This window comes from Xenia sp. Carnegie-2017, unplaced genomic scaffold (assembly GCF_021976095.1).
Source record: "Xenia sp. Carnegie-2017 unplaced genomic scaffold, XeniaSp_v1 HiC_scaffold_16, whole genome shotgun sequence".
Classification (NCBI taxonomy): domain Eukaryota; kingdom Metazoa; phylum Cnidaria; class Anthozoa; order Malacalcyonacea; family Xeniidae; genus Xenia; species Xenia sp. Carnegie-2017.
Window position 1 is genome coordinate 8,833,794 of NW_025813469.1, and position 20,454 is coordinate 8,854,247.

A 20,454-nucleotide genomic window follows, 5' to 3' on the forward strand; every position below is an offset into this window, starting at 1 on the left:
TCGAGCCATCCCGTTTATCAGTCAGCGAGTAAATACAATTCTAGATATGTTTTTATCTACTGATCTGTTTACTGAAGTGGGATTTTTATAAGTTTTCATACATAGAACAGAATTTTTAGGATGAAATCCAAACTATTGCAGAACGAAAATTTAATGATCAAAAAAATTGTAATCCTTAAATTTGATAAATAATTATTGAACTATAAACATGTCGCGTGATTGATTTGACATACCATAGATCCGCCCCTGATATTTACTATAAGGACATTCTGTTAATATCGGCACAGAATAGAGACATACAGAAGGGCCAGTCTCGTCGGAACCATTGAGTTCTATAATAACTGGAGCGGCTATCTCAAGCGCGGCCTTAGATATCTGATGATGCCAAAAAAATGGCGGATTTCGTCCGTTGCCGCTGAGATTTACCGAAATTGACCGCTTTTCCGAAAATTTCACAATTTCCCACTCCATCCTGAGGAAAGAGTGAGGAAAATGTATATGTGTATTTGGGATTCGGCAAGCAATTTTTTGTTGAAAATCAAGGTAAAAACCTTAAATTCATAACAGCGAGTCAACTGTGGTTGTCAGTTATCTGCTGCTACGAGGATGCATTTATAACTATCGACGAAAGACCTATATATCGGCTACACATGTATGAATGCAGATGTGCGTCGTTTTCTTACCAGCGTCAAACTTGTTTGATCGATTAAACTCTTTAGTCTATACAAAAAAGTATATCATAGTTCATCTCCACGGTTCACGAGAGAAGTCAGCTTATTTGTTATCATTGCTATTTTGCTTCTTTTCATGCAATGGGCAATGGCTTTTTCGCCACAATTGTAGGATTTTACTTGTTTCTTTAAAAAGTACATATTAAATCTCTGGATATTTACGGATTTTCTGTAATTGAGTTTCATATGAAATTTCAAAAGACTCAAGTCTGCATAGGTTTGGTAAATAAAACAAACAATATTGTGTAGAAATTACTTTAAGTAACCTTTTGTGATGTTCTGAAGTGCAACTGCATCAAATACTTGTAAAGTTGTAGCACATTTTGATTTTGTTGTATTGATATATGAATTGGGCAAAATGCAAATAATCATCAAAACACTTATGCTTCCAATGGTGTTTATAATTCATTTGTAGTTTTAATACTTCTACCTTTCTTTTTCACTTTGTTTTGTTTTTCCTATATTTGCAATAAAAGTGCACTATAATTTGAATGATTAACACAGTTTTCACCTCAATAATAAATTTCATAAGCAGTTGGTAGTGGATTTTGTTCTCTGAGTATCCACATCTGGTGTTTTGTTCATACAAGAATGATGAAATGCAAGTAGATATGTCATAGCAAGGCAATAAAACCAAATGAATTACATTCCTATAGTGTACTTTTATGCTAGAAGCTTAAAAGCTTTTTAGAAATTAGAAAGTTATTGGATTATATTACCTCTATATCATCAATCTCATGATAAGAAATAAGAAGCAAAAAATTTGCAGAAAAGCTTTGAAAAGTGAAAAACTTTTCTTTAAAAAAGCAGCAATAATGCATATGATAAATCTCCATTCTGTACTCTAATAGGTAAATAAAATCAAATTTTTCTTGAAGAAATATAAGAAATATATAAGAAATATACAGTACAGTAACTTTAAAGGTTTCATCACTGAATCTTTAATGCTTCAGTATAGTGCATTAGATATTAGTGACATTCAAACAACACTCAACTAAAATATTTTGATAAAGATATGACATGATTTAAACATTAAGTTACATAAAACCCAATGGCTTATACCTTTTGAAGCTTCACATCTGCATCGAGTCATCATCAATCTCAGTACAAATGTTTACATAGACACAAACTTTATGGCCTTTCATTTTACATGTTTGTGAATTGACATTTCATTAAGCATCAAAACACATACAACCTTCTTGCCATCTTTCTTTGGATCATGAACTTTAACTTCAAAGCATTCAAGGCATCCTTAGTGAATCCATTGTCTCCATCCATAGAATTTGACCACAATCAAATTAAATAACTCTGGATAGGGCACACAATAAATCAATTATCTTTACAGCATTATCATTTTTTAAGACTCTGCCTGGTCAATAACATCTTCCAGTCATCTTTACTCCTTGATCTTCCCTGCATGTTGTCAGCAAATAGAACATAACAAGCTCTGCTCCAAATCATGGGTACCGTTTGGGCTGATCATTTCTTTTTGATACCAGATCACATTTTTGATACAGAGCAAAATGTGTGCAGTGTCTTTTTTGCTTTAGGGAAACTATTTTGCAAATAGATGGGTAAATTTACGATTTCATGCATTAACAAATGACAGAAAAGTATACAGAATTTTATAAGAATTTTACAAGTATACAGAGTTTTATAAACAGTAAAACATCAGTATATTTGGCGTTCAAGTCAGTCTTAAAAAATATGATCTTTAATATGTATTTTATGGCTTTTCAAGTGCATGTATAATTGCTTTTCAATCGTTGACGGACTAACAAAACAAACAACTACCTCACCTGTGAGAAGCGATATGTTCCTTTTTGTGGAAACTACGACATCCAACAATTGAACGATTGAAGTGTTGGCATTATAAAAGAAATGCCAAAAAAGAATCGTCACAGATTATGGAACTAACGATATCCATATTCTGTGATATCGTGTTTGTTTTTGAAAAATTCTTTATAATTTACTATAGACACCAGGGGGAGGTCGAGAATATTATTTTTCTGCAAAGCGATCATTTCAGCGGAAATACGTCCGTTGGCCGCCATTTTTTTGGCATCCTCGCCCCAGTAAAGTTAGCCCCTCCAGTTATTATAGAACTCAATGGTCGGAACCTTTGAAGATTTTGTTGTCAACTTTTAGCCCGCAATCAGCCATCGCCGCCATATTGGCAGCAAGATAACTCTAGCAAGTTCGTAATAGAAAATCTAGTAATGAGAAACAGTTCGGCGCGTCCTCGATAATTTTATGGCTATTCCATTTTTGTTTTGTGTATGCCATCACGAGCAATGTCAAAGAAGGTAATTTTGACAACTTAGGTCGAATCGCATCGTTAGATTACAAGTTTTAGAGTCAAAATTTGTTATTGTGGTCTGATACTTTTGCCAACTTGCCAACATTCAATCATGGTTATGCTTGTATTGCGAGTTAGAATGAAAAGGATCATCAACTTTGTCTATGGACTTTTCCTTGTAGTAAGTTTGTAGAATGTTACAAATGCTTGACTTTAATGTACTTTCGTGATCTTTTATTAGAAGAGGAAAACTCGCGATTTGCAAATTTGATGCAAACCATTTACTTTAACAGATTTAAGGTTGCCTGAGGAATACCAGCTGTTATTGGAATTCGTGAAACAAACCGTCTAATTGAAGACTTTGTTGGCAGAATAAACAGCTTGGAGAGGAGGCTATACGCTTTGCCACTAGCATGATATATAGAAACTGCTAAGGACTTCATTTCTGGTGAGTACCTTCTTCCATGTTTTTTTGTTGAATGTAACTTCAGTTGCAATTCTATGAAATTAGCCAGTTGATTTGGTAATTTTTTCAATTCAGCATAAATTGATTGATTGGTTGATGTGTCCTTTTTGGCAAATTTTCTAACTTTTGTATTAAGCCTTGCAATTACTTGCTGCTTCACTTTCAGCTTTCTCCTTTGATTTTTTTTTTCTAGGTGTGTCATTTGAAAGTGAGGAAAGTGTTTGACAGCAGAAATCTTTTATTTCTGTGTCTTTTCCACCTGTTAAAATTCAAGATATCAAATAACTAAACAAATTTAAATCGTTTGGTTGAGATCATCTTGACTGCATGTGTCATATACCTTTTTCATTATGTGAATGTGGTTCATCTTCCACTGAAACAGTTGGTATATCATGTACTACAACACTTGACACCTCTGCCTTTGTTATACGTCTTTTTGTGCCTAAAACTGAGTTTCTCTTAGTAAAAACTCCTTAATTTACTTCCATAATATAGTGAAATACCTAATTGACAATTACCTATTTCTTCCTTGTGAATTGCCCTTCGTTTCTGGCCAACAGCACGTGGTGGATTTGGAATATTAAATAATGTAGGCTTAGCCAGGACTTTTAATCGTGATTTTTCAAAGTTTAGAAACATACACTCTTCAAAGTGCTCTGCACACAGTTTGCAGTTATTATAGAGATAATTTGCAGTTTTATTTAACAAGTCCTGGCGTCTAGTGTTTTGAACCCATTCGTTTGATCTAAAGGCATGTGAATGTCATAGTAATTTGTAAAAGTTTATCTTTACTTTCAAAACTTACTACATTTACTATTTTACCTCAATGGATCTCGCGGAAAACGAAAGAAGCTTAAGTCAGGTCGAGTTCTTTTGCTGTTAATGCAGTTTACTGCTGAACAATGAGTCCTTGCTCCACCTTTTAACTTCTTTTTGTCAGCCATTAGTGCGAATAAGTAAATATCAAAGACTATTATAAATGTAATTAGTTTAGCGAAAATATATTATTAGTTAACTATTTAGTGATCTTTGTAAAATGCCTTACTCATACATGCATGTGTATGATAACCACAATAACAGGAAAAGCTTACGTATAGGACGTGGTCAACCTACTGACTACAGACAACGTACAGGACGTGGTTAATCTACTGACCACAGTTTACGTCATTGTACGATCACTTATAAGTGATGAAACGAAAGCTGTAGTTATGTTGGTGCTTAGTAGAAGTCCACATCAGAAGAAAGCCTCATGTAAAAGAAAACGAACTATATACGAAAACAACCAAAGAATCCAGATATATATCCAATCCATCAACAAAAGAGTCACTGAAAGCAGTTGTCTTAGATAACTTTGAACATTTACACATTTATATTATAACGTTTATATCAAAATTATTAGTATATTAAATAAATATGCTAAGAATTGACAACAACTTCTCCACAAGGTTTTACTCCTTTTGTTACGAGCAATTGAACCAAAAGCGGCCATTTTATTGTTAGTCGGGACGTTCGTAACACATGACAAATTTAAGGAACATATAGTTAAGAGCATCAGGAAGTTAGCAACAATCATACAATATAAGAATTTTCCCAACACAATATGGCATTGGCATTAAATACAATTGCATAATTTTGCAATTTCTCAATGAACATTTATCGAGTGTTCGGGATATGACTAAATTTTTCTGAATTGTAAAGCACCAAATCCAATGTCATACGAAATATCTTTTTTAGTGTAGCCCGTCCGTTGATAAGTTTCACATTTTTCCTTCTTGAGTCTGATTTAAAGACGTTCGTAAAGCGCTTCTCCGCTTCCGTTCTTTACAAATAAATAAATACAAATAACCTTGACCACACGGCCACGGCACAGCATTTCTCATACAGGTCTCGACAGAATTGTACACATTGGTTTTACATGAAAAAGCATAAAAATATGTTGATTGTATGTTCCCATTTCAGCACAGCTTTCATTTGGTCGTCCCAGGATAAATAATTCAACTTTTTAAGTAATGACGCCAAGATTTTTGAGTTGTACATTGCTACCCTTATTTAGTGTAGCAAGTTTATCTTGCTGCCAACATGGCGGAAGTGGCGCATGCGCATTAAAATTTAGGACCGCATTTTTCGCGAAGTAGCCCTTCTGTATGTATCTATTCTGTGATATCGGGCGCCATTGCAAAGTGTCGTTGCTTTTCTGCTCAATAAGTTCCGCTTCATTGACTTCATAAGTATCTTGATTGCAGTAACGTAACGAAATACAATGTATTTTAGTACCAATCGAAAAAATGAAAAGATTAGCTTTATCCGTAAGTGAACTACCTCCCATAACAACATTTAGGTTCTTAATTCAAAACACAGCTCTAGAAATAACATGTAGATCACGTGCGAGCTTTGTGAAATTCTGTCGCATGCCACTTGACGGGGGGTGATGTCTTTTTCAAAACTTTATTTCTCTTGTGTGATGCAATTGGATTTTGTTTTTGAACAGCATATTTCGTAGGATTGAGTTGCCTATAAAAACTTAACACATAAGTCAACCGTAAGGTGAAATGGAAGGAAAACGCTTCGTAATGTTTATTTAAGAAATCTTGAATCAATGTAAAAACATCACCCATAATGCATGAGTGTAGAAAGATCTATAATTGTTGCGAATATTCGTACAAGCATAATATGCCTTACTTTAAATTCGTTGTTTTCTACAGATTATAACATGCATATATAAGTATGAGCTTCCTCCCTCCACAAATTACCGTTTTTCCTACGACGGTATGATGATACACATACCCTAGAGAAAATATATTAATTATTCCCAAAGAAAGCAAAGAGTCCTACATAGTAACCTTGCTGCATGCCTTATGTATTAATACAATAAATACCTAAATAAAAATAAAAATTTTAAGCGTTTCTCTGTTTTCATAACAATTAGTGAATATCTTCTTAACATGATTTAAATTCCGTGGAACAAAATAATTTGCCACGTATCGACGCAAAGGATAAATGTGACCCTTATAAATTTGCCCGAGCAATATTACATCTTTGTAACATAAAAAAGCACGATTTATAAGAACATAAAGCCGCGGAAACGTAATCACATTTTCCATATGTTTCTTTGAACATCGAAAAACGTGTAACTAATAAAAGAGGCAGAAAAATCTCCATTGCAGACTAAGTTATCTCATGCAGATTTCATTTAATGCGTTCGCTACATATTAGTCACTTAATAAAACTTTGAATAAATTTTGATCATGCCTGACAATACAAAATCATATTTATTTTAGATTACCTGTAGAAACTCATGACCATATTGTTGAATATTAAAGGTATGGTTTCTGAATGTAGAAATTTGCTAATTTTAATAATGTTGCAATTGTGTTTTGTTTCGGTTTGTTCTTATGAAAAACATTGCCAAATTCTTGTTCTGTTTGCATTTGCTTATTTAGCGTGTTTGCTTTATTAAATTATGTGCCTATTCAATTTCACAGGGTTTGTAGAGCATTTAAGCAAAGCAAGTTAAAAGTACTAAGTAAATCAGTTAATACTTGCTATAGATAAGAATCGCTTATTACAAGAATTTTACTAATTTTAGTAATTTTGCAATTATCTTTCGTTTCCATTGGTTTTGTTCAAAAAATTTTCTGCCAAATGTTTTAAGGAGGTTACATACAGTTAAGAAGTAGGGAACTATGGATAATTTGAATGCGCATATTGTGCTCATGTCGAGTGGATTTTTTACATAAACGCCTGTCCGCGCTGACTTATTAAAGGCTTTTTCGTTTTTCCTTCGGTAAAAGATTTGAAAGTTTCCGAGTCTCTTGATTCTTTTAAGAAAGCTTTTAAAGATCTTTTGTAGTTCCATCTCGAAATGTCACTTTTATCTTTAAAAATCCTTTTAATAATAATTTTTTTTCATACATTTATAAGGCAAATATGTATATGTATTTAATTTTGTAATTAGTTACTGAAAAGACCTATAGGGAGTACATATTGTTCGTCATTAAAGTCATTAAAGTCATTAAATTTTTTAAAAATTCGTGTGGATGTTTTCATACAACAAAAGATATATCATACAAAAAATAGAACAAGTCCCTGAATTATAATTAAACAAATTATCTGATTTTTAAGGAGATAAAACTCTCATTTGGAGTTTCATCTTCGTATCTCTGACTAAACATTCTAAGACTTGCACTTCTCTCAATTATGCTCAAATTTCGATTTCTTGTAACTTGTGTCTAATTAAGCATTATATGCAAGTGATATCTGTATTTTTCTTATTGTTGTTTGTATTGCGCAAATAGAGAGTTTTAGTTTAGCGTTTTAGGCAAACGGCATTTTTAAATTATCCATTTGCCATTTAGGTTTGTTGCTTCGAAAAAACCGAGTTTGATACGTAGTTTTGCATTTGTATTTCACAATTTGCATTGTCAGGAGCTGTAGTTCCTGTTTTATTAAAACTCTGTTGAAAGCTTAATAGGCATATTCATGATTTATACTCACTTAAAATAATTACTTTGCTTCACAAAAGTCACTTTGTTGTAATAGAAATACACAAAAAAGCTTGCGGTACTTTACCCATAACAAAAAGGGCCTCCTTCTCTTAAAAACTGAAATGCTAACCACAACGTAAACGGCAAAGCCGTCATCACGCCTCGACGAAAACTTGAGTTCTTCGAGAATCAGATTTCTTAGTGGTTTTTAATTCACGAAACAAACGATGCTCATGAAAGTGTATTACATATCGTCAATACAAATGTCTCTCACGAGCAGATGAAATTCTCCTTTTCTTTACCGTTACAACATACAAACGACGTACAAAAAAACATTGTTGTATTTGCTTTGTAGTTATGGTCTTCTTTTTAGCAATGAGAATTATAACACGTTATTCCGACATAGTAAACTGTTAGGGATTAATATATTATATATATTCTCTGATGATAGCTTTGGAATATAGTTACTGTTTGATTAAGCAAGTTTGCATTGATTTTTTGCACTTTGTGAGCTCAAATTTACACCTAGAAAACAAATATACCCAGTCGCACAAATATTTTAACTCGAAAATTATCGCTTTTAGCGCCAAAATTTGCAAGTGAAAAACCGGCTTAATTAGTACGAAAAAAGCGTGTAAGTATGGAGCAAATTGTCTACAACTAAGGTTAGAAAACATTCAAGGTTCGGACTGCACAATAAGTTTTTCATTTGCTGCTGTGTTGCGTTATGTGAGCTGTTTAGAAAATTTATTACACGACCTGTTTATTCAATAACAGAGTTCAACCAAATACCCTCCATTTTCCTACCCTTTTGTTATAACCAACATAATTAATGTGACATAAGTCAGGTCTAAAATATTACAGAAAACCATTTACTGAATGAGGTTTATTATTTTTAAGATCTTAATTAGAGCTAAGCTGAACTAAACTGAAGTCAAATGCATAATATTAATTTACACGAAAGTGCATCGCATGGAGCTTTTGTGACCGATTCTTGTTTATTCATTTGTTTCAAATGTAAATGATCATATGGGATGCATTAGGAAAGAGCAAAATGCTACTGTCGTTTCCTCTGGTAACAATATACATAAAGAAATTTCTTAATACTGATTGGTTAAGCGCATGGCAGTCATTGAAAAACTCACTCGTGCATGTTTATGCCAAATTGCACCCGAAACCATGCTATTACATAAACAAATTGTTTCATATTTAACTCAATGCCAGTAGCCTGAGGCACAGTTACGTAAGATTTATTATAGTGCCAACTTAGAGTCATAGCTACCTTTGTAAAAGAATTTATTATTGTAGAGCACACGTACATGAATATCCTTCTCCCTCCAATGCTCTAGCTGGTTATATGCCACAGCGAAAGAACATAATTTTACACTTTATTTAATTACCAAACAACACTTACTGCAATGATTATCAAATGTGTCTACTAAAATTCCTGTATATCTTAATGCAAGATAATCATTTAGACACCAAGTAGATTGTTGCATGAGGTATATACAATACTGGAATTTCGCGTGCGACTTTGTACATAGAGCTGTGGGTAAAGCCAGCAGTAGCGTAGCCATTCCGACTTTTTAGTCCCGCTATGCTATTAATTTAGTGTTCACCGACCGTGAGAACAGTAGATTTCTAAAGAAATGAATAATGGTAAACTTTCAAAATTTACATAGTGGAAGTAAATCTACAAGCTAGCTACGATACTGAACGCCAATGCTAGCGTCTTGTTTTGAATTCAAAATAATGTGACGATTTAATACTTTTTTTAAGCATAAAAATGGAAAAGTGTCTTGAATACATACCATGGAGCAGTTTTAACTGGTTTGGAAGAATAACACTTATTCCTTTTTTTACCATTGGCGTTATGGTTTCTGTTCATGCATTAAAAGTATATGACGATAATTCATTTTATTGTCATAATGAGATTATATCAAAGACGAGAGAAAGCTCTTTTTTAAAGAGCATTGAATCAAAATGTTTCAGACAATACAAAGATGGTCTAACTTTTAAGTATGCTGCTTTTCTTATGGTAGTTTTTAATTTTGGTATTGTCTTTTTATGGACTATCGTCTACGGATATTATGTAAAGCGTCGAATTGAACATAATGATAATGACAGTCCAATAGAAAACAGTGACGAACAAAGTGAACTTCTGCATGTGGAATATAGCGAAGGAACTCGTCAACCTGACAACGTTGCATTCAATTTTTCTTCATTTTACATTTACATTGTTCATTTGGTGGTTCGCATTATCATATTATCTGTTCTTGTTGGATTACTTTTTTCTGCCAAGTTTCCCGTCGAATACACCTGTAGAAGACGTCCAACTATGAAAGAAATTTCTTTGTTAAATCACACTATTTCAACCATTGTTTGTGTAAATCCCAACGGAGATAAAAGTGAATATGTAATCAAAGCTGTTTTATCCTTCGATTTCATTGTAATAACACTAACAATTTTGGAGCTGTGTTACTTGACGTATAAGACTTGGACTGATAACTCTTTTAAAAGAGAGGATAAATTTTGTACAGTTTACTTGAATTTTGTACCGCGGAGAACAAAAGAATGTGGAAAACTTTTGGAAGAAATTAAAAACAATTTCGACACTAACGAAGTATTTGAAATACATGACGACTTTGGCAATGAGACGAAAGAGTGGCGAAATCTTAATGATATTTACATTAACGTCTTAATGCAAGAAGATAGACAATTAATGAATGCTTATCCAGAAATATTTCAAAGGCACGAAATCTTTCATTGCTATCTTACTATAGGAGAAAATATCAAAAAATTATCAAGGGCAACAGAGATTTTTAAACCAATCCAGGGGGAGCAAGACCAATCGTATCCCCGTACCATTTTAGTTATTGGAAGGCCAGGAATTGGTAAAACTATGTTAACAAAAAAAATTTTACTTGAATGGATAAAAAATTCAGATGAATTTTTTTTTGATAAACTAGTTCTTTTAATTCGATGTCGTACTATTAAAAATGGCAGCATTAATCTCAAAGATATGTTAAGCGATTGTGATGGATTTTTAGATGAAGAATTTTCTAACATTTATGACTTTATAATCAATAATCCTGAAAAAACTGTTCTTGTCTTTGATGGTTTTGATGAACTATCTTTGAATGAAGAAAGCCTTAAAATTGATCGTTCAATCATCCATGATTCGAAAATGCCAGCATTTAGACTATTAAGTTTTTTGGTAAAACGTAAACTGTTGCCTGGTGTCACTGTTGTTATAACATCACGACCCACAGCTGAACATGCATTTGATGAACTAAAATTTGACCGAACAGTGGAGATCTTAGGGTTTTTTGAAGAACAGATCAAAGATTATATCGAAAAGTTTTGTGGTGATGACAAGAAAACCAATGAGCTGATTTTGAATTGCATTAATAATTCTAATGAACTTCGTAGCCTGTGCTACATCCCTGTCAACACTTATATTGTTTGTTTGACCCTAAAGGAATGCTTTGTAAATAATGCTGACGATATTCCAAAGACAATCACTGAATTGTACAACAGAGCAATTAAAATCTTACTATGGAGACATCATCCTTTTCTTAAAGAAGAAACACCGCCGAAAAATCATTTGACTATCCCTTTACCATCCTTGCTTGATACCGATATAAAAAAAATAAAAGAAACAGCAAAGAGAGGACTTGAGGAAGGAAATTTGATTTTTGAAGAAGAGAATAATACAGAATTTCATAATTTGGCAAACTGTGGTATTTTTCATCAAGTACCACATAAACGACGCTTTTTTTATTGTTTTCTTCATTTAACTCTTCAGGAATTTCTAGCTGCGTGGTGTATTGTTGAGGATTATCCAAATATTGGACAGTTTTTGGATGATCACGTTGCAGATCCTAAATGGCATTTGGTGATTGAATTCATTGCTGGTTTAGTTGGACATATGAAAAAAAAAGGAAAAGTAGAGGATATTAACGTTGTTGAACAAAGGTAAAATATTTATATTTATTAATAAAAAATCTCTACACGTTTTATATTATTACGTGAATTTTTTTACTAAATCTAAAAGAACTCATTTTCAAAAAAAAATTGTTTATTATCTTTCAACTACAATTTTCATAATTTGTTGTTCAAAGCAGCAATCTAAAGATTCTTTGACACATGACATCTCATTAACCTACTTTTATCTAAAATCTGGATGTTTTTAAGTAATGAGGTATAATTGTAAATGTTTTAAGGTTAGCCACAGTAGGCGGAACTTGGTTTTGATATTTACCATTAAAGTAAGAGCATACTTTCCTTTTTAAGTCTTTTCCTTAAATATAAATGATAAGATTTGGGTTATCTATTGTAGCGAAAAGATTCTTGTTTTAATCTTTCCTTTGCAATATGCTTCACTAATAAAGTAGGGTTTTGTTACATATATTCAGAATTTTTCCACGTTATTTGTGAGCTATCTATTAATTATCAAACATTTTCTAGTATTCAACGTTATACATAATGACATTGCATGCTGGACAGCTGATATAGAAATGTGGTGAGAAATACTCCTCTTACTGTTTTATAATTAAAATGTGTAACTTTCATTATAACCTAAAGTATATACCAACCTCAGTTATCATTTAGTAAAGAGAAGAACATCTTAAAAAATAATTTAAAAACATGAACATCGATGAAAATAATTTTTCAGAATTCAATACATTGCACTAAATACAATCAAAAATTACATAAAGCTCTGTATAGTATTCTATTTTATTCAATACTACATTAACTATCACTACATAATGGGTATTTAGAGAGCAATGATTGTGTGGTAGTGGTAAGTGTTATAATTTAATGGAGTGGTGTAAGAAACCACATTTCATTCTTACAAAACACTTTTAGTTTTGAAAAAGGTATTCATATTGTGGGCTTACTGTATAATTTATTTGTAAATGGAAGTAATGAGTATATAGTTAGCTCTAATGTTTATTATTCCAGTATGTTTTTTAATATATTCAGATAAGCCACTAAGGATAACAGGACAGTGTAGACATGCATAAATAATGAGCCTTATTTTATCAATTTCATATGATATGACGTCTGTTTTATGACGTCATATATCTGGCGTCATGAAATTTGCTTGATGTATTTAAAATCCCAGATCTGTCTCTGTATGAAAAGTCCTAAGAAATCCAACTTTCGGAACATGATAAAATTGAGGATTGTTTGTGCCGATGTAAAAAAATAAAGTACCAGAATGCTTAAAGAAATGGCGAAATAGACTTGCGACGTTTATTGAAACAAATTGAAATTTAAAATAAACGATAATGTATTGTGAAAGCAATATGTTTGAATTTATGTAATATATGAAATATGTAAATTAAGTTGTTTTTGTGATTAAAATATTGTATATAAAAAGATTTATGTTTTTTCACACAAGTGTCTCAGTTAATACTGTTGCAACATGCACTATGACGCACTAGACATCAAAACATTACATGTACAATACATCATTAAAAATATTTAAACGCTTTCTTCATTCTACGTTTCTCCTAGTTTGACAAGACTTTTTAGTTGAAACGTATATTCTCGAGAGTGCATGTCCAATGTTTATTTTCCAGATGTAAACATCGCTAATTTCCGTTTTATACATGAAACAAAATGTTTCAATCATACAAACACGGACAAATATTTCTTCCGTATCTAATTCTTTTAAAAAGTAAGGTATTTTTATTTGACTGCGGTGAAGAATTTGCAACCATTTTTATCCTTAAATAATGAAAAAGTTAACTATAATTCCTTTGTAATTTGAACATTCCTGTTTGATACTGATTTTTAATCCACTTTATATATTATTATATTAAATTGAAAACATTGGCGTGTGTAATACTTCGAGTATAATGATCACCTAGATATGGATAATTTTATTTATGTCATATGGCACAACTTCAAATAGGGCTAGTTGTCCAGCAGGTTACACCTCACTTTCGCACCCCAATTACTGATAGATTGCAAACATTCAATGGGCTTTTGTTTGTCGTACAATGAGGTGCAATCTTTCAGCCAGAAAAAATCAGTTGATCGAACCACAGATATTGATGTTCCATCCTAAATGAAGAGTTTATTCAGTATTCTGCAGACAATGCTGATTATAATGTTAGAATCTTAGATGGTAGGGACTCTTTTCATGCTATGGGAATGGTAGTACCTGTTACACCTGGATCAAGTTGTGCTCATCCAATCTCATCAATTAAAACAGTTGACATTTCTGCAGCCAGACATGTTCAGATAATTTCACCACCCGAGCTTAGATGTCCCTTTAACTTGCAATACAAAACATTGATATTTGAGAGAATCCAGACACATGTTCAGATATCACTCTCCTCTGAGGGATGTCATTGTTATTTAACTTAGATGCCTGTACATAATGCTCTTGCATGATGCATTGAACAATTGTTAGTGAATATCATCTAAAACATCCTCTTCTAAAGTATTTTTTCTGCCAATCATAGACCTGGAACTAAATAACAAAACATTGATCTACTTAACCCTTAAATTCATTGCAGAACATGCCTAGAAACACGGTACAAAATATCCAATTATTAAATTTGACCTGCCTATTATTTAAAATGAGCCAACCAGATGTCTTATCACCAACGTAATAGATCGCATTGGCGCATTTTACACGAAGATGAGCTTCCCTGGCTCTATTGTTCATCCAATGGCAGAGGGCGGGTTAAAAAAGCTTTTTAATCTTTCATACCAATCAAATGCGGTTGACTAGATGCTCAGCGGTAAAGCAATAGCAGTTACAGTCCGTGGTCACGTAATGGTTGATGCTCCTTTAAACAACCTTCTCTTTGCTTCAGATGTTGGTTTCTCTGCAGTTTAGCAAGTACAGGTAGCATGATAATAAATTGTTTACACGATTATTGATTTAATTTTCCATAATATATGTAGCATTATTGTAATCATGTAATATTTTAGAACATAAGTTTTCTCTCAATGACAATATAAGTAATCAAGAAGTCACAGAAAGCTCAAGCAAGAAGTGGGGCAACATACCATATGAAGAGACAAGAGGTATAGATGCAAATTCATTTTTGAATTAAGCAACACTGGTTTGCTTGCAAAATTTCATTGGAAAGATTTCTTGGCTTCTTAAATAACAACGCAATGAGCATTAAAAGTGAAAAAATTTATTCTAGATTTGATTTAGAAATTTCCTGTTTTGAGCATGAAAATCGATGTGAAACAATAATTTTCGGTTGGTATGAAACCTTAAAAGTTAGATGCCACGTTTTATCTTCATTAAATTATACTTTGAAAACAGCTGGCAAAATTTATCAGAAGCACGTTCTCTTTTTGAGCTACCACTACACAAAAAGATTTCATGTGAAATCTAGTGAACTGTTAATAGATTGCACAACACGTAATCAGAACTAAAATAATATTCAAAAGTGCAGACGTACCTCAGCATTATGGTTACAATATATGGAAATGGTTGATATTCTTAAAGCTTTCATTACTGCAGAGTGATTAAGCAAGTGGCATCTGAAATTACACGTTATCAGCAAAATGCTACCCTTTCTTCCTGCAGCTTGGCACATTCAATTCATTAATTGTGCAAGTTTAAATTTTGAATTAATAAATTATCTATAGCAAGATAAACGTGAAGTGTACGGAGGCTTTAATGTTGGGCCCCATGTTGTCAGACGAAGTAATAGTTACATGGCCGGCCTCTTGAATACCTTATCATCGAACAAGTGTTGAAGCGTAATTTAAAACTAGCGGCGGTTTATTGTTGAGGAGTGTTATGACTTAGCAGCAACGGCTTACATGGCTTCTGGCGATGCCTGCTACTGCTGAAGTCAGTCAATTAATGCAAGAGTAAACATGTGTAAACTATAGCTCTGGTGTACACGAAAAGGATATTACTCATGCAAGAAAAGAGAGAGAGAAAAGGAATACTCTGAAAATATTTACCGTCGTTTAAGAGCACAACCCATTTTCGCAAGATTCACAATTAAAAATTAAAAATCCCAATTGGAGTCAATGGATAAAGGCAAAGACTGTGGGAGAAATGATTCTTTCTTTAATGAAGGATAGATTGCCTTTCAAGTACCAGTTCAAAAGGAAAAACAATGCTGTAACTTTGGCAATAAAATCTTATGTAAAGATAAGTGATAACAGGTGCAAGTCGATCTCCTATCACTCTTTCGCTATGAACTGTATCGTATCTTTCGTCCCTTTTTGATTCTTCTTTGATGCTATTGCAACCTAACAAGTTAGTTTTTGGCTGATGCCATTTGGTCTAGACTTCCTCATGAAACCCAAGTCGAAAGCCCAGGTAGTGAAAAAAACTGGCAATATGCTTTAGACAGGGGAGCACTTTTGCACAGACTACCTTGGGCATCTCCAGGGTCTATAACCTACAGAGAAGTATGTCTTTTACATTGTCATTACGTAGCAAAGAATATGGAAATGCCATTATTGTAATTGACGAGTATAGACAGCAAATGTACTAAGCAGATGACGCAGACGAGAAGGTCATTTGGAAAGACGCCTCAAATGGTTGACTGAAGAAATAAAGATCTCTTCCAATCAAACCAAAAGAACAGAAGATATTTCTTGAAGTTGCTATCTAAGAGAAAATGGTTGCAAGACACGTCATGCAAATGGTGACGCTGATTTAATAATTGTGAAAACAACAATTTTGTCTGATAAATCAAAATCTACCTTACTTGTTGGGGATGACACAGACCTTATATTTTCTTATCTTCAACGTTGAATTTGATTGCTTTGACATTTTCATGCACTTGTCATACTCTACAATGGAAAAGTAGAACAGAGTATAGACAATATGCGATACATACATCACCAAAGTTTTGCAGACCATATCCAAACTACTATCAATCTTGTCGTTTATCCTCGCGCAGTTTTTGTAAAATTATAGGTATATTGTAAGATGAGGGAAATCAAAAAATAAATATTGAATTCTTTAAAAGCTTCGGGATTCAGATGATAAGATTTAAAAGGTTTGCGTACTTTAATTAAAATGAGAAGAGAATTGTTAACTTACTTGATTTCCACATTTAGCCTTTGCTCATATGAGATTTTACTAATAGCCCTTTCAGTTTCTTTTAAAGGTTTTCTAGACTGTTCATTTGCCGCTGCATTCTCATTGCCTTTTGTGTGTACTCTGTTTACAAACTTATCATACTCTATACAACAATTCTAAATTTTAAAAAAATATTGTGAATGGCTGACTTCAGTCATATTATCTTTTCTCTCTCTCTCTCTCCCACACACGCACACACGCATGTTTTCGAGAAAATTGTTATATAAGTGTTCTAAACGCAAAAAAGAGACTTGGTATTTCTAAATAATTCACATTGTGTGTAGATTGAAGAACAGTCCAACGCCCTCACCTCCTAATTGTGATCCCTCAAGATCACAACAAAATCTTTAAGTCTATGTATCTGTCGATAAAATATTGTCGGATTTTGTTGGGGGATTGAGTTCAGTGGCGCAACAAAACCATAGTGGGCTTTCTGTCAATTAACTATTAGTGGTGCTCTGTGCTTTACCGAGTGGTAAAAGTAATAAGTTAATAGTTCTTAAAAAACTGTTTTAAGTAAAGAGCACTAACTCAATAGTTCGAGAAGAAATTTTATGAAACTATACAACACGATGCATTTTGGCAGAATACTCTTCAAGTGTCAACGTCTGCTAAATATACTGCTTAATATTTGTAAAATAAATAATGAATATTGAATAAAATAAAACCATAACATATCGTTCGTAAGGTCTGTTGAAAAAATTGATTTGACTTTTACATTAAAAAGGAATTTGGAATTTATAAACGTTACCTTGAAAAGCAAACAGTTATCTTGAATATTCGGTGTTTTTTAATTTACTTAACTACTGTAGGAAATCTTCCTATCATATTTACAAAAGGCATCGTCAAAGCAAATTCTACAAAAAAAAACTATGATATTTTTTCATGTACAATTTCGTTGCACATAATTTTCATGCCTTAATTTCTAAGTAGCAGAAAGCCTAAATTACATTTAATAAGGAAAATTAATTCTTCAAAGCAAACACGTTTCGACAGTATGAAAATGTCACCGTTATAGCAGATTGGTTTATATTAAGAATGGGATCTTGAATTAATTACTTTTATTAAATTATTCACATTAAATATGATAAAAAGAAAGTTTGATAGAAATTGGTAAATTTGAATATTTAGATCAGGATTACCATGATGGATGCGAAGAACTACTTTAATTTTAAGAAAATGTTAATGATCGATGTCGATGATTTTATTAGAAAACACTGAAAATATGTTTTTAAAAATAAAGGTGCATGTAACACGCCACACGTTGAACAAATTTTTTCTTCCTGGCTACTTTAATCCTTAGCTTGTTTACTAAAAGATTGCTTCATATTTTAGCCGGTTAGTTTAAAAAAAACAAGGATATAAGGATTTTTTCTCATCATTTCTATTTCGAATTCATTTAGCAGATGTAAATTGCGATGTTTAAAACGGCCTTGAATTATTGCATTAACAAATAAATTCTTCTCATGCAAAATTAGCTACATAGCCTACGACCTTTTCTTGAACAAAAAAAAACGGCTTGAAAATAACATTTGTGTTTTAAATTTGTAGATTTAAAAATTGGATTTCAAACATGTTTTCCTTCACTGGAGATAAAGTCCTTGGTTTTCTTGGAGTAAAGTGCCTATACGAGTTGCAGGACAAAGATGTCATGAGGTCAGCTTGCACAGAGTTAGAGAATTTTTCCCAAGAAACGTGGATTGATGGAGTTTCTTTTACGCCTGTTGACTCAAACGCATTGTTTGAATTTCTTTCTGAATTTGAACACATATCTGATCTTACTTTTCACGATTGCAAGTTTCTTGATAATCATAGCTGTCTTCCAATAAAAAACTATTTGTTAAATAAGGAGGAGAAAAATTTGATCAGCTTAAGTTTTTGGATGTGTGCTTTAGGCAATTATTTTTGGAAGCATCTAAGCGAAGCTTTGACAAGTAAGAACTGCAAACTTACTACGTTGAAAATGAGTTGCCGCGCAATAGATGATGAAGGTGCTAAATATCTTAGTGAAGCATTGAAAAGTGAGAATTGTAAACTTACTAAGTTTGTAATGATAGGCAGCAATATAGGTGATGAATGTGCTAAATATCTTAGTGAAGCATTGAAAAGTGAGAATTGTAAAATTACTGAATTGCGTGTTAAAGGGAGCAAGATAGGTGATGAAGGTGCTAAATATCTTAGTAAAGCATTGAAAAGTGAGAATTGTAAACTTACTGAATTGCATATTACGGGTAGCATTATAGGTAATGAAGGTGTTAAATATCTTAGTGAAGCATTGAAAAGTGAGAACTGTAAACTTACTGAAGTGCAAATTATGGGTAGCAATATAGGTGATGAAGGTGCGAAATATCTTAGTGAAACATTGAAAAGTGAGAATTGTAAACTTACTGAATTGCATATTACGGGTAGCATTATAGGTAATAAAGGTGCTAAATATCTTAGTGAAGCAATGAAAAGTGAGAATTGTAAACTTAGTGAAGCGCATATTACGGGTAACAATATAGGCAAGGAAGGTACTAAATATCTTAGAGAAGCATTGAAAAGTGAGAATTGTAAACTTACTGAATTGTATCTTAATTATAAGAAAATAGGTCATTAAGATGCTAAACATTATAATGAAGCATTAAAAAGTTAGGATTGTAAACTTACTGAATTGTATCTTAATTATAACAAATTAAGTGATGAAAGTGATAAGTATCTTAGCAAAGAGTTGAAAAGTGAGAATTGTAAACTTTCTGAATTGTATCTTGATTATAACAAAGTAGGGAATGAAGATACTAAGTATCTCAGTAAAGCATTGAAAAGTGAGAATTGTAAACTTACTGAACATTACTTTGACTCGGATTTGAGCTCTGACTTTTAATACATATTTTTAACCATTCCACTTCCTGATATAAAGTTTATTATTTAAACTTTCATATGTTTTATGAGAAATGTAAGTGAAAAATTTATACATCTTGCGACTTTCTTGTCATATAAACGTTCCTCAATTTAAGAACAATTTTGAAATATGTTTTCTTAGCTATATGTTGATTCATTGTTTAGAGTAAATGTGTAGTTTGATTTGTAAACTTATATTGTAAATTTTTTTGAGTTTTTTTAAATACTGTTGATTTATTTCATTGTTTTGTTAACCTTACAACATTTATTGTAAACATAAAAACTGTAAACTGGGGAGTGGTGTTGTCAGTCATTAATTTAATATGGGTGTGGACTAAATCTTTACAGAGAGATTGTAGCCCAAACATTATTGCTTTGAGTTCCAGACAATTAATGTGCGAGTCTTTTTCGGCGATTGACCATTCGCCTCTGGTGGACTGTTTGGTAATAGTTGCTCCTAATCCCTTGGTAGAGGCGTCCGTATACAATACGTGGTCAATCTT

The 20,454-nt window shown here is 32.5% G+C and overlaps 2 protein-coding genes across 2 annotated transcripts; one reads left to right on the forward strand and one right to left on the reverse strand.

Moving 5' to 3' along the window:
• Positions 1–3,828: 3,828 nt before the first annotated feature.
• LOC124435986 (52 kDa repressor of the inhibitor of the protein kinase-like) lies at positions 3,829–4,442 on the reverse strand. Its single transcript, XM_046985914.1, has 3 exons — positions 4,319–4,442; positions 4,015–4,241; positions 3,829–3,938 (listed from the first exon to the last, which is right to left on the reverse strand). The coding sequence occupies exons 1-3, from the start codon at positions 4,438–4,440 to the stop codon at positions 3,829–3,831; spliced, it is 459 nt and encodes a 152-aa protein (XP_046841870.1). The 5' UTR covers positions 4,441–4,442.
• A 5,324-nt stretch (positions 4,443–9,766) lies between these two features.
• Positions 9,767–20,121, forward strand: LOC124435987 (NACHT, LRR and PYD domains-containing protein 12-like). The gene is made up of 3 exons (XM_046985916.1): positions 9,767–11,958; positions 18,623–19,410; positions 20,117–20,121. The coding sequence occupies exons 1-3, from the start codon at positions 9,767–9,769 to the stop codon at positions 20,119–20,121; spliced, it is 2,985 nt and encodes a 994-aa protein (XP_046841872.1).
• Positions 20,122–20,454: the final 333 nt, after the last annotated feature.